Source organism: Loxodonta africana, chromosome 6 (genome assembly GCF_030014295.1).
Source record: "Loxodonta africana isolate mLoxAfr1 chromosome 6, mLoxAfr1.hap2, whole genome shotgun sequence".
Taxonomy (NCBI): Eukaryota; Metazoa; Chordata; class Mammalia; order Proboscidea; family Elephantidae; genus Loxodonta; species Loxodonta africana.
Genome location: NC_087347.1, coordinates 140058912 through 140076372, shown reverse-complemented (window position 1 = coordinate 140076372; position 17461 = coordinate 140058912). Strand labels below are relative to the sequence as shown.

At 42.4% G+C, this 17461-nt stretch overlaps 1 protein-coding gene across 7 annotated transcripts in view; it reads left to right on the top strand.

The window, feature by feature from the left end:
- The window catches only part of FAM168B (family with sequence similarity 168 member B), an 80111-nt gene extending 62940 nt beyond the window's left edge, over nucleotides 1–17171 (top strand). For 6 of the 7 annotated variants that reach the window (XM_023556107.2, XM_003416668.4, XM_023556102.2 and 3 more), the window contains 4 exons: nucleotides 10406–10548; nucleotides 10674–10851; nucleotides 11839–11964; nucleotides 12497–17171. In XM_023556107.2, the coding sequence (XP_023411875.1) occupies nucleotides 10406–10548; nucleotides 10674–10851; nucleotides 11839–11951 (434 nt within the window). In that variant the 3' untranslated portion in view covers nucleotides 11952–11964; nucleotides 12497–17171. The remainder of the gene's footprint in view (nucleotides 1–10405; nucleotides 10549–10673; nucleotides 10852–11838; nucleotides 11965–12496) is intronic. The other variant, XM_023556103.2, reaches the window with a different exon arrangement.
- The last annotated feature ends 290 nt before the right edge of the window (nucleotides 17172–17461 follow it).

Below are 17461 nucleotides of genomic sequence, written 5' to 3'. Positions count from 1 at the left end.
AAATGGATAATATAGAAAAACAGTAGAAAGAATCAACAAAACCAAAAGTTGGTTCTTTGAGGATCAACAAAATCTACAAACCACTGGCCAAATTGACAGGAAAAAACAGGAGAGGACACAATAACACAAATAAGAAGTGAAATGGGGAGACATTATAACAGACCCAACTGAAATAAAATGGATCATAACAATTTTATGTAAAACTATTCTCCAAGAATTTGAAAACCTAGAGGAAATGGACAAATTTTTAGAAACACATTACGTACCCAAACTAACACAAACTGACTTCGAAAATTTGAGCAGTACCATAACAAGAGAGGAGATTGAAAAGGTAATAAAAAAATTCCCAATAAAAAAAAGCCCTGGCCCTGATGACTTCACTGGAGAATTCTACCAAACATTCAGAGAAGAGCTTACACCCATACTACTCAAAGTATTTCAGAACATAGAAAAGGAAGGGATACTTCCAAATTCATTCTGTGAAGCCAGCGTAACCTTGATACCGAAACCAGGCACAGACACCACAAAAAAAGAAACTTTTGTAGACCAATATCTCTCATGAATATAGATGCAAAAATTCTCAATAAAATTCTAGCCAATAGAACTCAGCATCATATTAAAAAAAAAAAACAAAACACCACGACCAAGTAAGACTCATACCTGGTATGCAAGAATGGCTCAACAGTAGAAAATCAATCAAATTAATCCACCACAAATAAAAGAATCAGATGATCATCTCGATTGTCGCAGAAACAGCATTCGACAAAGTCCAGCACCCATTCCTGTTAAAAACTCTCAATAAAATAGGTATAGAGGGGAAATTTCTCAACATGATAAAGGCCATCTATACAAAACCAGGAAACCTTGGTGGCATAGTGGTTAAGAACCATGGCTGCTAACCCAAAAAAAATGTCAGCAGTTCAAATCCACCAGGTGCTCCTTGGAAACCCTGTGGGGAAGTTCAGCTCTGTCCTTTGGGGTCGCTGTGAGTCAGAATTGACTTAATAGCAATGGGTTTGGGTTTTTTTTTTGTTTGTTTTATGCAAAAATAGCAGCCAATATTATTCTTAATGGAGAGAGGCCATAGACATTCCCCTCTGAGAACAGGAACAAGACAAGGATGCCCTTTATCATCACTCCTGTTGAACATGGTGCTGGAAGTCCTAGCGAGAGCAACGAGGCAAGAAAAACAAAGGGCATCCAAGCTGGTAAGGAAGAAGTGAAACTGTCCCTAATTGTGGATGACATGATACTATACATAGAAAACCCAAAAGACTCCATGAAAAAACCGCTGGAACTAATAGACTTAGTAGAGTCACAGGATACAATATAAACTACAAAAATCAGTTGGATTCCTATACACAGATAAGGGGAATGACGAACAGGAAATCAGGAAAATGTTACCATTTGTAATAGCCCCTAAAATAGTTCGGAATAAATCTAACCAGGGGTGTAAAAGACCTATGAAAAGAAAACTGCAAAACACTACTGCAAGTAACCAAAAGAGATCTGCATAAATGGAAAAGTATACCATTCCAATGGATAGTTAGACTCAGCATTGTGAAAATAAGAATTCTGCCCAAAGCAGTCTACCAGTAGAATGCAATCCTGGTCCTTTTACCAACAACATTTTTTAAAGAGATGGAAAAACTGATCGTTAACTTTATATGGATAGGGAAGAGGCCCTGCGTAAGTAAAGCACCACTGAAGAAAAATAAAGTAGGTCTTGCATTACCTAACTTCAGAACCTACCATGCAGTTATGGTAGTCAAAACACTCTGCTACTGGTACAACGACAGATACATTGACCCTGGAATAGAATTGAGAAACCAGATGTAAATCTGTCTACCTATGGTCACCTGATCTTCGACAAGGGCCCAAAGTCAATTAAATGTGGAAAAGACAGTCTTTTAACAAATCCTGCTGGCAGAATTGTATGTCCATCTGCAAAAAATTGAAACAGGACCCATACCTCACACCATACACAAAAACGAATTCAAAATGGATCAAAGACCTAAATATAAAACAAAAAAACTATAAAGGTCATAAAAAATAGGATCAACGCTGGAGGCCCTAATACACAGCATTAAGAGGATAGACACCAAAAGTAACAATACAAAACCTCCAGAAGATAGGCTAGATAACTGGGATCTTCTAAAAATTAAACCCTTATGCTCATCAAAATACTTCACCCAAAGAGTAAAAAGAGAATCTACAGACTCGGGGGCAGGGAGGGGAAATTTGGCTGTGACAAATCTGACAAAGGTCTAATCTCTAAAAATCTACAGGAAAACCCAACACCTCTACAACAAAGACACAAAAAATCCAATTAAAAAATGGGCAAAGGAAATGAACAGACACTTCACCAAAGAAGACATACAAGCAGCTAAAAGACACAGGAGGAAATGCTGGCGATCACTAGCTGTTAGAGAAATGCACATCAAAACCATAATGAGATACCATCTCACCCTGGCATTACTGGCAGGAATCAAAACAAAACAAAACAGAAAATAACAGATGTCGGAGAGGCTGCGGGGAGGTTGGAACTCTTAGGCACTGCTGGTGGGAATGCAAAATGGTACAACCATTTTGGAAAACAATATGGCGCTTCTTTAGAAAGCTAGAAATAGAAATACTGTGTGATCCAGCAATCCCACTCCTAGGAATGTATCGTAGAAAAATAAGAGCCATCACAAGAATACCCATATGCACACCCATGTTCATTGCAGCATTGTTCACAATAGCAAAAACATGGAAACAACCTAGATGCCCATTAGCAGTTGAATGGATAAGAAAACTATGGTACATACACACAATAGAGTACTACACAACGATAGAGGACAGTGATGAATCTGTGAAGCATCTCACAACATAGATGATTCTGGAGGGCATTAATGCTGAGTGAAGTAAGACAACCACAAAAGGACAAATAGCCCACTATTGTAGAAACTCATGGAAAGGTTTACACACAAAAAGAAAAAATCTTTGATGGTTTTGATGGAGGGGAGGGGTGGGGATGGAAAAACTAAATAGATAATAGGTAAGTGATAACTTTGGTGGAGGGTAAGACAAGACACAGTGCAGGGGAAGCCAGCACACCTTGTCGAAGGCAAGGTCGTGGAAGCTCCACACATACATCCAAACTCCCTGAGGGACTGAATTGCTGTGCTGAGGGCTGTGGCGACCATGGTCTCAGGGAACATCTAGCTCAATTTGGCATAACATAGTTTATAAAGAAAATATTCTACATTCTGCTTCTGTGAGTTGTGTCTGGGGTCTTAAAAGCCTGTGAGCGGCCATTGAAAATACCCCACTGGTCTTGTACTGTCTGGAACAAGGGGGAACGAAGAAAACCAAAGACACAGGGAAAGATTATTCCAAAGGATTCATGGGCCACAACTTCCATATCCTCCTCCAGGCTGAGTATAGCACAACTAGATGGCACCTGGCTGCCACCAGCGACTGCTCTGACAGGGATCACAATGGAGGGGTTGTGGACAGAGCTGGAGAAAAATGTAGAACAAAATTGTAACTTAGGAAAAAAGGACCAGACTTGCTGATTTGGCAGAGACTGGAGAAACCCTGAGAGTATGGCCCTCTAGATGCTCTTTTAGCTGAGTAATGAAGTCACTCCTAAAGGTTAGACAGGCCCATAAGACAAAACAAGATTAAAGGGGCATGTGAGCCCAGGGGCAAGGAATAGAAGGTGGGAGAGAGCATGATAGCTGGTAATAGGAACCCTAGGGAGAGTGTTAATAACATGGGGTTATCATGGGGTTGGTAACCAGTGTGATAAAATAATATGTGAACTAACTGTTTAATGAGAAGTCAATTTATTCTGTAAGCCTTCCTCTAAAGTACAGTAATAAAGAAAAAGAAAAAAAAATGGCATATAATCATTCTCAAACTTATAAGTAAAGTGTATTTTCAAACGGAAAAAAAAAACGCAAAAGAAAAAAATGAAATGTGCTAAATGAAAACAGAACTTGAAGATATGGAAAATTTGTCATACAAAAAAAGGACACGTGCCCTAAAATTTTCACCAAGGAGGTGGCTGTACAATCTTTTGTTTTTAAAAGAGATTAAGCCTGTGACTGATGAATCTAACCAACTACCGCAGCAGAAAACCTATCAGCTTAGCCTGAAAGGAACAGAGCAAGAATGAAAGGACAGAATACCCTTTGGAAAGCAGAAGGCAGGAAGCAGGCCACAGGTGCTACATCTGTTGTTCTCCAAGGAGAAGACCACCCTTAGAGCAACTTGGAGATCAGCAGAACTGTTAGAAGGAGCATGTGAAGCAGGGCTGCCTTGATTTCAAATGGTGGAACCACAACCTGCTGGAATTCAAAGTGTGGGGCCACAGTTTTTTTATTTCCAAGTGACAGATCTTCACCAAATGGGTTCTGGAGTGTGTTGCTACTGTTCAGGAGTATCAGGGGGATGGGGCTGCTGTCCAAAGCTAAGGGTGTGGTGCTGCTGTGCCCAAGGGGCAGGAGAAGAACGCCTGCCCAAGGCTGCTTGGCGGGGTTACTACTCAGATGGGCTGGAAGATTGTGGCTACCCAAAGCCGAGGAAGCAGAGTTTGCCATCCTACTGGGCCAGGAAAGTGAAGTTGAATGCAAGGGACTTGCACCCAGAATCCAGAGAGTGTGGCCAATACTCAGTCTGGAGGGTGGGGCCATTGCCCAGATGTTCTCAGAGAAGAGAGGATTATTTTCCAGCCTTAAGCATTAACGTAATGTGTTCTGTGGGGTTTTGGACTTGCTGGTCCTTTTTAGCCCTTCTTTCCCTTCAGTTTTTCCCATTTGTAATAGAAATGTTTACCTCGTGCCCATTCTACCATTGTACTTTGGAATCAGACAACTTGTGTTCAATATTTCATAGGTACACAGAGGAAGAGGAATTTTTCACAGAATGGAATATGCCTAACATCTCACCCATATTTGATTTTAAATGATTTAGAAGATAAGATTTTGAACTTCAGGATTTTGGGATGGTGTGATGGGATGAGTGTGTTTTGCATGTGGATTTATTTGGGCCAAAGGGGGGAATGTTAATGGATTGAATCGTGTCCCCCCAAAATATGTATTGTAAATCCTAACCTGTGGTGGAGCCCTGGTGGCATAGTGGTTAAGAGCTCACCTGCTAACCAAAAGGTCTGCAGTTCAGATCCACTATCCACTCCTTGGAAACCCTGTGGGGCAGTTCTGTTTTATCCTGTTGGGTCAGTATGAGTTAGAACTGACTTGATGGCACCTAACAACAACAACATGCCTTCGGTTATAATTCCATTTGGGAATGGGTTGTCTTTGTTAATGAGACAGGATTAAGCCCCCCTAAAAACCAAACCCGGTGCAGTCGTGTCAAGTCCGACTCATAGTCAGACCGTATAGGACAGGTTAGAACTGCCTCATATGGTTTCCAAGGAGCACCTGGTGAATTCAAACATCCCCACCTCTTGGTTAGCAGGCGTAGCTCTTAACCACTATGCCACCAGGGTCTACAGAGACAGAATTAGTGTAGCGTTTTTTTTTATACCTTGAGTCAATCTCTTTTGAGATATAAAAGTGATTAAACAAGCAAAGAGAAGCAGAGATGAGGGAAGAGAGATGCCAAGCCACATGAAGATCGTCCGGGAGCAGAAACTTGGAAGAGACAAGGACCTTCCCACAGAGTTCACAGAGAAAGCCTTCTGGTAGAGCCGGCACCCTTTATTTGGACTTCTAGACTTGTAAACTGTTCAACAATAAATTTTTGTTTGTTAAAGCCGTCTACTAGTGGTATTTCTGTTGTAGCAGCACTAGATAACTCAGACAGACCCCTTATCCAATGTGTTGTTTCTGAAGATTTTTTCCCGGTTTGTAGGTTATCTTTTTACATTTTTGATAAATTCTTTTGATGAGCGTATTTAATTTTTATGAGGTCCTGTTTATCTAATTTGTCTTCTGCTATTGGTGCATTCATGTTTGTTAGCCCATTTTTAAAAAAAGATTAGGTTCCATTGTTTTGTCTCTGTTGTCTTACAGGAACTTTATAGGTTTAGGTTTGACAGTTTAGGTCTCAGATCCATTTTGAGTTTGTTTTTGTGTATGGTGTGAGATATGGGCTCTGTTTCATTTTTCTGCAAGTGGGTATCCAGTTTTGCCAGCACCATTTATTCAAAGAGACTGTTTATTCCCCCATTGAATAGACTTTGACCCCTTGTTGAAAATCAGTTGTCCATAAATGGATTTATTTCTGGATTCTCAGTTCTGTTTCACTGGTGTATGTGCTTACCATTGAAACGGTAACAGGCTATTTTGATTACATAAAAAAAAAAACCAAACCCTAGCCGTCGAGTCGATTCCAACTCATAGCGACCCTATAGGACAGAGTAGAACTGCCCCGTAGAGTTTCCAAGGAGCGCCTGGCGGATTTGAACTGCCGACCTTTAGGTTAGCAGCTGTAGCACTTAACCGCTGCGCCACCAGGGTTTCCTTGATTACAGTGGCTGTGTAGTATGTATTGACATCAGAGAGTGTGAGGCCTCTGACCTCGTTCTTCTTGAATATTGCTTTGGCTATTCAGGGCCTCTTCCCTTTCCATACCAAATTGGTTATTAGTTTTTCCATTTTAGTAAAGAACAGTGGGATTTGTATCAGGATTGCGTTGTATCGCTGGGGTTTGGGGGAGGTAATATTGACATTTTCACAATATTAAGTCTTCTAATCTATGAGCACAGAATGTCCTTCCATTTATGTAGGTCTCTTTTAGTCCATTTTAGTAGGGTTTTTATAATTTTCATTGTGTAAGGCTCTCATGTCCCTGATGAGGTTAATTCCTGACTATTTTATCGTTTTGGGGTTATTGTAAATGGTGGTGTTTTCTTGATTTCTTTTTCAGAGTATTCCTCGTTAATGTTCATTGTAAAGGAACAACTGATTTTTGTGTGGCTACCTAATTTTTTAATTTTAAGTTTAAATTTTTTTAATACTCAGCTCATTGTTTAAATATGAGGGGTATAGTTTTATACACAAAACACACATCTTAACGTTCAGTTAGATGAGTTTTGACGGATATATATACTAATGTAACCACCACCCCAAAGTATGGAATGTTTTTATCATCCCAGCAACTCGTCTTCCCGTTTCTTCAGATCAAACCCCACTTTCTGATTTATACCACTGTAGACAAATAAGTTTTACCTGTTGTTAGATGTCATTTAAATGGATTCAACACTGTTTTTATTCATGTCTGGCTTCTTTGACTCAGCTCGATGACTTGAGATTCATTCATGCTGTTTGTTGCGTGTATTCATTTTTTCATTTTTATTGCTAAGTAGTATTTCATTGTATGGATGTATCGCAATTTATCTACTTTCCTGTGGATAAAAATTGGGATTATTTGCCGTTTTTGGTTATTAAGAGTAAATCTGGTAGACTTTTTTTTTTTTTACAGGTCTTGTCATGGGCATATGTTTTTATTTTTCTAGGGGATTTTAGCACTGAAATTGCTGGGTCATGTAGAAAGTAACTATGAGAAACTATCAGTTTCCCAGTGTCATTGCACTGTTTTATCCTCCCATGGACCGGGCTTGGAGTGTTGCACTTGCTCTGCGTTTCCACCAACATTTGTATGTCACTCTTTTATTTTGCCAGCCATTCATATTTGTGAGGCCTTGAGGTATAACGTACATGTGCTGAAAATCACTCTTTTTAAGTGTATAATCTGATGTGTTTGGACAGATATATAACAAACCCACAGTCAATATTTTCATTCCACCTAAAGAGTCCCTTGTGCCTCTCTGACCTCTGACAACCACTGACTTGCTTTTTTACACTGTGGATTAGATTTGTCTTCCCTGGATATTCATATCAGTGGAATCATACAGCATGTATTCTTATGTCTGGTTTGTTTTTGGTTAATATAATGCTTTTGAAATATATCCATGTTTTGGTGTGTTCTTTATTTTTTTATATATAGCTTTATTTTAAGAATATACACAGCAAAATACATACTAATTCAACAGTTTCTTCATGTGCTATTTATTGACATTGATCACATTCTTCAAGTTGTGTAGCCATTCTCACTCTCATTTTGTGAGTTGTTCCTCCCGTAGTAACATAAATTTACTGTCTCCTAAGTTTCCTATCTTTCGAGTTGCTGTTGGCAGTCTGATCCCATACAGATAGTTCTTAAAAGAGCATAATGCTCAAGGCAGACTTCTTTACTAGTTATGCTAAACTGTTGTTTGGTTTTAAGACTTTAAGGGGATATTTTTGGTTTAAAGTTTATCTTAGGGCAGTGGTTCTAGGAATTCATCCAACCTACATGACTCCAGGAAGTCTAGAGTCCATGAGAATTTGAAATTCTGGTCTATATTTTCCCCCTGTTGATCGGAATTCTCCTATGGAATCTTTGATCAAAATGTTCGGTAAGGGCAGCCGGGCACCATCCAATTCTTCTGGTCTCATGGCAAAGGAGGCAGTTGTTCATGGAGGTGATTAGCCACACATTCCATATCCTCCTGCTGTTCCTGACCCTCCTTCTTCTTCTGTTGCTTGAATAGAAACCAATTGTTGTGCCTGGGATGGCTACTTGAAAGCTTTGAAGACCCCAGGTACTACATATTGAACTAGGAGGTAGAACAGAAGCACCAAACATGTTATTAGGCCAGTTAACTGGGATGTCCCATGAAACCATCATACCAAACCTGCAAACCAAGAAACCAAATCCCCTGAGGTTTTTGGTTATACATAAGTAGCCTCACCAGCTACTCTTTGTTATTGTTGTAAATGTATCCTGCAGCTTTTGCCAATTCAACTTTTTACAGGTGTACGACTGATAGTCAGCAATTATAATAATCAGCTCTGCAACCCTACACTTAGTCATTGTGATATTTCTGTCACAGTTACCCTACCTGCCCCTTCCCTCCCACCCGTGGTAACCACTAATAAATTTTGTTTTCTGTGTGTTTGTCTTTTCTTGTCTTTTTATATAAGTAAGGCCATATGGTATTTGTCCGTTTATGATTGACTTCTATCACTCCGCATAATGTCTTCCAGCTCCATTCATATTTTACCATGTATCAAGACTTGGTTTTTCATACTGGCTGAGTACTATTCCATTGTATGTATGTACCATGTTTTGTTTATCCATTCATCTATTGATAGGCATTTAGGCTGTATCTTCCTTGAGGCTGTTGTAAATAGTGCTGCAGTGAGCATTGGTGTGCAAGTCTCTTCTGCGTCTTTCACATGTTTTAGGTATATACACTTTGTTCTTTTTTTTTTATTGCTGAGTATTATCATATGATATACCACAGTTTATCTATTCATCTGTTGCTGAACATTTGGGCTGGTCCCAGTTTTTGGTTTTTATGAGTAAAGCTGCTTTGCACATAGCTGTCCAGAGACCCTCTCTTTTAAAAAAAAAACACAAGATAAACCCTGATCTCTGTTGGGGTCGAGAAGGGCATTGGCCTTATGTGGGGTCAGGACAGGGAGCCAGGCGCTTCACTGCTCCCTGGATGGACTGTCCCAGCCATTCTTCAGATCAGAGCTCCATCAACAGCTGGACGCAAGTACCAACAGTTTCTAGGCCTTTGGGGAGGGGGCCCATGGTCTAAATTGCTTCTCGACTCCCTTGCTGCTGGCTGAGGAACAGTTTTCTTGAGTCTGCTGAATCACTTCCCACCTCTGCTTTTTAGGTTCAAGAATACTGTCTTCTCCTCTGTTTTTGCTATGTGTGGCTTTATGTCTTATTATTTTTTAATCTGTTTTACTGTCATTTTATGTAGTTTTAGGTGGGGTCATAAGCACATGTCTGTGTTCAGCTGACTCTGTTGACCTGAAATTCTTTTTAAACATAGAGTGTTTAGCCAGTCTCATGGTTTTTTAAAACTTTCTTCTTTTGTTTTTGCTGTACTAAACAACATAGGATGAATGAACATGCCTACAGTTAAGGCTTTGTACATATCTATGCTTATTTAGGACAAATTTCTAGAAGTGGAATTGTGGAATGTATAAAAGATATGCATACTTCCAGTGCCAAATATTTCCCCAGAAGGGCCATACCAGTTTATATTCCAACAGGACAGGACACTTATTTCCTGTTCTGTGTATGTAGGAGCATACTGTGCAGAACTTTTTTCTTTCACCTCCTTTCCTCCTTTCCAAACAGCCTCTGTGATACACACACATTCTCTCTCTGTCAGTATGTTATGAAATAAGAATGTCAGTGGAGGGGGGTTGTGGCCGTAGGTTTGTCAGCTCTTGATTCAGGTCCAGGCCTAGAGTGCTGCCCTACCCTTCTCTGCACACTCAGTCCTTTCTTTGAGCCTGGCACAGGTTGTGAATGTATGAGCCTGGCACAGGTTGTGGTGAATGCGTGTTTAAACTAAGGCCATCGGGCTTCTTTATTTCAGGTTACACTCCTGGCACACCTTACAAAGTGTCCTGTTCACCCACCAGCGGGACGGTGCCGCCATACTCCTCCTCCCCTAACCCTTACCAGACTGCCGTGTACCCTGTGCGAAGTGCCTACCCCCAACAGAGCCCATACGCACAGGTAAGGCTCGGGTGTGTGCTCTGGGCCTCTCTGACACTCCATATGTGCAATGAGTCTGCTCCATCTGTGCTGTGACCCATGGGGAGTGGGATCCTCTGGCAGCTGTCTCTCTCCTTCTTCCACAGCAGGGCACGTACTACACACAACCCCTCTATGCAGCACCCCCTCACGTCATCCACCACACCACCGTGGTGCAGCCCAACGGCATGCCGGCGACCGTGTACCCTGCACCCATCCCCCCTCCCAGAGGCAACGGAGTGACCATGGGCATGGTGGCTGGGACCACTATGGCCATGTCAGCTGGTGAGTCGTTGTTCTTGGCTGTGCTGAGAGAGGGGGTATGAGAGTGGTGGGAGGGCAGGACTCGCTAATGCTCTCTCACCCTTGGCTCAAGTTTTCCGTGGCTGTGGTTGTGTGGAAGAACATATAATTCTTTTGAGAAGGAACAGCAAATTATTTTTCTTACCTCCCTTCCTTCCCTTAGTTTGGAGTGTAGGCTAGCACTCTTTAGATTTATTATCCCACTTTGTCGGTGAGCTGCTGTGTCTGGCAGTAGGAAAAGGAGTGCCAATACCCTCAACACATAAAGCTTGAGCAGAAGGGGCACACTGTTGCAGGTGGAGCTTCCCTCTTGCATGTTCACATTAGTGTGGGCTGTCTTTGTGGGCCAGCTGTGTTAATGAGAAGATTGTTAGGAACCTAGGAAAGCTGGGCTTGGGTTAATAGAAATGACAGCTGCGTGCAGGAATCCTTTGGCATTCGTGTGCTTCACTTCCCAAGGCCTCCCATAGGTTAGGAAGTAAGTCATGGTGAGATGAGACTCCTCATTGGGATGGTCCCAATTATGGAACCGTGGAGCCCCTGGTAAAGGTGGCATCCTGCGAATGTGAGTTGGGTTAAGCCCAACATGAGTCGCGTATAGCTGGGAGCTCATGTCCGCACAAGGCGTACTTGGTTGCCCATGACTGGAATTCTTTTTTTAATACTGTTCTTTGTTTTATTAGACTGTTTCAGTGTAAGGAATTTGTGCCAGGGCAAAAAGCATTTCAGGATAACATTTGTGTTTCTGCCCTGAGTCTCGATTTTGTTCGGGTTTCCCACACTTAACTCTCAAGGCAGAGGAGACTGGGGCACAGATAGAAACTGTGTTGGAGTTTAGGCCACAAGGAGCTCTGGTTCCAGGCGGCATGGCATTGTGGTGGTGAAGTTGGCCTTACTTGCAGTGGCTCCAGCCAGTCTCCTGCGTGGATGCTGCTACTGGCCAGTGAGATGTGCTGTTCTTTCTTCTAGGCACCCTACTGACAGCTCACTCCCCAACTCCTGTCGCCCCCCACCCAGTCACTGTGCCAACATACCGGGCCCCAGGAACACCCACCTACAGCTACGTGCCCCCTCAGTGGTGATCACTCTGCAAATGTAAGTGACCGACAAAGGCCCGGGTTGGCTCTTGACTGAAGAGCGTCTCTTCAGGAGAGAATGCCAAGCTTACCGCATGTTTAGCATACCAGGTAGAGAGATGTTACCTAACCATTGATCCAAGGACAAGGCAGTTTTTAAACTTTTGTTCTTACTGGAACTAGAAGAAGTAAGAAGAAAGAGGAGAAACCATTGTGTACTTACTATATTTACTATCCACTTTGTTCCTTACCCGACTCTCTGCTCTGATTCACATACCTGCCTTCTGTGGCCCTCTGACCCCTGTCTTAACCAGGTGCTGAGGTGTGTGTGGATGCTTAGGGACCTGGTGGGAGGATCTGTGATGCACACAGGAACCTTCATGTACTGTGACCTTTCTTTCCCCACCATGTTGGCTCTGTGGGATGATTCTGCCCTTCGTGGTCCTAGTGGATTTCATCCTCTTTCCTTTAAGACTAATTTCAGACTTCCTCTTCTGAGCGGTGGTGCCAGAGGAGCTCTGTGTGACTACGTGTCTTTTCTCTCCCCCCAGGTTTGGATGGAGCTGTGCAGTCACATTGAGGTTTCACAGCTGGTGCTGCAGGCCTCGTGCCTCCAACAGGGACTCTCTTCTTAATGCTCTCGACACTTAGCTAAACACGATGACATTCTGGCCCAGCAGGTCCCAGCGTTGGTAGTCTTCAGCTAACTCTGTGGGTTGGTTTTAAAGCAAATCCTGTTTCGTGGACTGTGTGGCAATTTTTTTTAGCTAACTATAATGATAAAAGGGAGTATTAATCTATTCTGAACCATATCTAGTTGAATGCATGTTTTAAAAAAAACCACAAAAACAAAGCTTGCTCAATCTACCTGCAGTGACTGATGCAAAACCATCATATGCAAAATCCAAAGGAATGGAAAAGTATTTTACAACTTGTATCACTAATGCACTGTTGTAATGTATGCAGAGTCTTAAAGTTATAAGTGTAAAAGTGAATTTCTCCATAGAGCACCTAAAATACGCTAGATGATTCTTCAGCCTTTTGGGTTGGTGTGGTTGCCAGTTAGGACCATAGACTTTAGTTTTCAGTGATTTTTTTCTTTCACATTGACTGCACTGGGGGAGTAAGTCACAGGAGGGGCAGAGTCAAGAGGAGGCTGCAGCTGCCTGGGGTGTGGCATGCCGGCTTCCCAGCCCCTTCTGTCCCCCCCTTTCCATGTGGGTGTGGTGGGGTCAGTGTGGTGTGGACATTCTTAAAGACCATCACCAAACAGTTGTGTGGCCGGTACATTTAGGGGCAGAGCGGTGGTTGATGTGTAAGCAGAGGAACTTCCTCTGCTATCAAAATTTTTGTTACAAATCTCTTACAAATTAGACATGCTGTTTTCTTTATCTGTAGTGGAAAAGGCCTGTGTAGAATTAAACTATTTCCCTGGCGGGGAAGACGTGTAAAAGAGGAGCCATCGCACTTGGAGGAGGCATTGACCTCTGCTGTATTTAGCTTAGAGAATCATTCCTTCTTTTTTCCTGAGAAATCCTGAGTCAGCTGAAGAACATGGAGGCTTTGCCGCTCCCTCCCTTCCCCCACATACACACACACAAAAAGAAGGGCAAAGATTATGTGTTATGAAGAATATATATATTTAAGAATTATGAAAAGGGAACAAACCTATTTAAAATTCCTCATGTTTCTTGTAGACTGAGTATGCATTGTGTCAGGGCTCCTGTAATTTCTCCTGGGGTTGTCCCCCCTGGTGATGCGTCCTCTGAGACTGGCTGGGGGGGAATGAGAGAGTGAAGGGGTAATGTCTGCGGTCCGGGAGATTTCTTCTGCCATCTCTTCTTGCACCTGAGGGTGTTTAGCATGAAACAAGGTTGGACCGCAAGAAGGGAATGCATTTATGGCCGCCATGATGATCAGGAAGGAATTTTGATCTTAAAATCTGAATATTGCACATAAGAAATCAGGAGGATATAGATGCATTTTTGTTTTCCTAAGTACGCCGAACTTAAAATGATGGGAGTGCTTTTTTCTGTGTTCTCAGATGTAGTCGGGGTGGCGATGGAAATTGTGTTCCCTTTTAGTGGTCTTTAGGGCTGTGGGGCTGGCATCTTGTTTACACCCCGATGGTGGTTTTCAGTGCTGTATTTGGGGGAAGGGTTTCTGCTCTCATGTCTCTGGCAGCTAGGTCACGGGCTCTGATGCTGGTTGGGAGGTCGCCCCACTAGTGGTCAGCCCTGGTTGGTGGGCAGGACACCTGACCACTGAGCCTTTGGTAATCTTTATTTTTTATAGTACGTAGTCTTCATAATTTTTTTTTCACATTTATTTTATAACAACTTTAGGAATATTTTTGCATGGATCATTGTAAATAAAATTCCTTATTCCTGATATCTATTAACATAGAGTGTTTACTGATAAGTACTTTAAATTGCTTTATGAGCACTTAACCCACCTTAGCGTGTGTGTGTAGCAGACATTTACCCCAGGTACACAGTTAGAATCTGTTCATTTTTTCAAGTCTGTGTTGATGATTCCATTTGCGTAGTTAATGGGTTTGCTTGCAATATTAACAGGTTCTAAGGGTTCCAGGGGCTGACCCGACTGATAGAGAAGTCGGTTTTCCCAGATTAGGAATAATAGATTAGAAGATATTTACGATTTTAGTGTGTATTTAAACAAAAACCCCAAACAATAAAAAGCAGAAAACCACACACACAACTTCCTGTAAGAGGTGTAGTCATTTGAATTCAGGATGAGAAGCTATCTAGGATGTCTCTTCAGACTTGCTTGGATGCTGGCACACACGGGGTGAGTGTTTTCACAAGCGCTGAATTAAACTTCAAGAGAAAGATGAGCGGGTTGCATTTCTTTCTTTTACATCAGCTTCATAAACACTTCTCTTCCCCTTTATAATTTTTAATTTTTTTTCCCTTTTGTGAAGTTGAGTTGGGAGGCTGTTTATCAAACACTTTGCATTATGGAATGCATCCATGAGGAAGTCTTTTCAGTTTTGAAATTATCAGGGCATCAGCTATCAATAAATACCTTATGATGATAAAAGGTAGAGCTTGTCAGGTAAGAATCTAGGCATATGAATAGTAACAAAACTCTCACAGACAGTAATTTCAGCAGCATTTAACTCCAGTACCATTGAGTACAACTTGGGTCAAACTTCTGTTAAAAAGTTGTGTAATTTGAGATCCCAAGCACAGTAGTGGAAGATTCTGAGAAATTTTGCTTTTTCGCATATGATATTCCTGATTTGAGAGTCTTTCAGCTGAATTACGGCTCTTTTAGAAGCTAAAGCAGGCAAGCAAAAGGGCCTGATTCCTGTAGACATGGATGACGTCATGGATGTTTTAGAAAATCTTGTTATACAACTTACAACCCAAGGTCCGCGAGGTTATTACATCAGATGTGTAGATACTGCTGTTTCTGTGTTAATGGAAATCTGGTTTGGATCTGGACTGAGTTGCTGTGTGTTCAGCAGACTGGCCTGCTGCCTCTGAGAAGGAGGCCAGCATTGGCTGGGCCATTCGTGGAGCAGCCAGGCTCATCAGTACGGAGGCACTTCAGAACCTTTTGAGTCTCTAGTGTAGGTAGCGTCATTAGGCCCATCAGTGGCTATTCTGGGACACTGTTTATTGAGTGCTATGCAAACTTAGTATTTACGGGACATGAGAGAGCCTGCCCTCCCCAAGTTGGGCACACAGTTCCTTGCTCCACCGGGTAGCATCACCTGGCTGTAATAAATGAGGCCTGAAGGTGATTTGCGTGTGTCTTTTGGGGACACTCCAGTAATGAGGGAAAATACATTCTTAAAGATAATGCAAAACGTACTAATACCTGGTAGTATTGCTCACATTTGGTTTCTCTGAGGGTGCCAGGGGGAAAGTGGTGTACACCAGCTATGTAAATACTAAGGTCTGTTCTAAATGGCATGTACAGACTTCTTTACCTGCCCATTTTAAACATTTGAAAACAGTATTAACTGACCATTTGCGCCACTTCCTCCTCATCCGGCAGCTAATGGCCTAACTAAACAGGACAGGATACCTTGTCTGACATTCTAGTGGATGCAAGGGTAGGTTCCAGGGAGTACAGCATCACTAGCTTCGGGGAGCATGAAGTAAGGGCAGCTTCTGGTTCTCTCTGGTGCTTTTGGGGGTGGGGGGAGGGTCTCAAAAGAGGAATGCAGTGGGGCTTAAGGGAGGGGGCAGAATGCTTAGCTCCCCTCTCTACATCTCAGATTTTTGTGTGTGTCAGCGTACATTTTCCTGAATTGTGTATTATTCAGCCTAAGCTTTCTGAAGGTGCAGTAGACTCTTGAATATACTGCAGGTAATTCTCTGAGGGGAGGGTCTGATCATTTCAGGTACAAAACTGTGATGTTGCTCTTAGATAAACCTGTTGGGAAGGTTTGACCCTTTCTTCCACCTCCACTTCATTTGAGGAACAGAAAACCTGTGGGGATAGTCTTATTTTTGATCCACAGGACTAGAGGTTAGTCGGGATTCCCTGTCCACTGCAGACAGGGAGACCAGAGGCAAAAGAAACCTTTCTGGGCATCTCTGTCTAGGGAGTCCAAGAGGAGCTTCAGGAGACAGCGTGTGCTCCTAGTCATCTTCCTGCACGGTATTGGGCCACTGGAGGTGACAGGTGTCAGTCTTGGCCTCCTGGAGCCAATATGGAAGTCTTCTTGCATGGTGGTGGTGCCCAGCAGGCCACTGGCCCCTCAGAGTGCCTCCTGTGGCTCCTTGTGCAGACTAGTGGTCAGGAATGCTGTGGCCAGATAGAAAAGCAGCTGTCCTGCGCTCCTGGCAGGGTTGCTGTGAGAGCCACTTTGAGAGAGGCCCCAAGGAGCCTTATGGGTTGTGTTTAAACAGGAAATGGGTTTTTTTTTTGTTGTTTTTTTGTTTTAATGACTTAAATACTGTTTCCTAGACCATTCTATTGGTACTTTTTTTACGCTTAAGTCAGCATTGTCTTCCAGTGTTAAAGGCGTCCCTCACCTCTGCATTGAACTTACTGTGTCGATACAAAGGAATGGAGAAATCCATCCTGAGCCAGTTCAATTATGTGTAAATTCTTCCTATTTTAATTTTTTATGCAATCTGATGAGTAGATGAGCTCAGATTTAAAATTCTTAAAAGCACGTTTATCGTAACAAGAATTGTTATGTATTAATACTGCAGTTTTCAATAAAGATTGACTTGTGTTGCATATTCTGTTTTTCTTCGTTTTTCTGTAGGTACTTTGTTTAGAGGTAGCTTGGCATGACTGGGAGGTGTTGTAGCTTCTGGTCTCAAGGTAGGAGACTATCTGGGGTTTCAGGAAGAAAGCCCTTGCTGTCTTCAGCCCCTCAGTGACCTTGGCAGTGAATAAGGGTGTGAAGGACCGTTTCCCAGGGGGTGAAAGGAAGGGAAACAGCCCTGCACACCTGCTCTCCTAGGTCATGTGATGCACCTCCTCCTGGGAAATCAAATTCCTCCCCATTTCACAGATGAGGATGC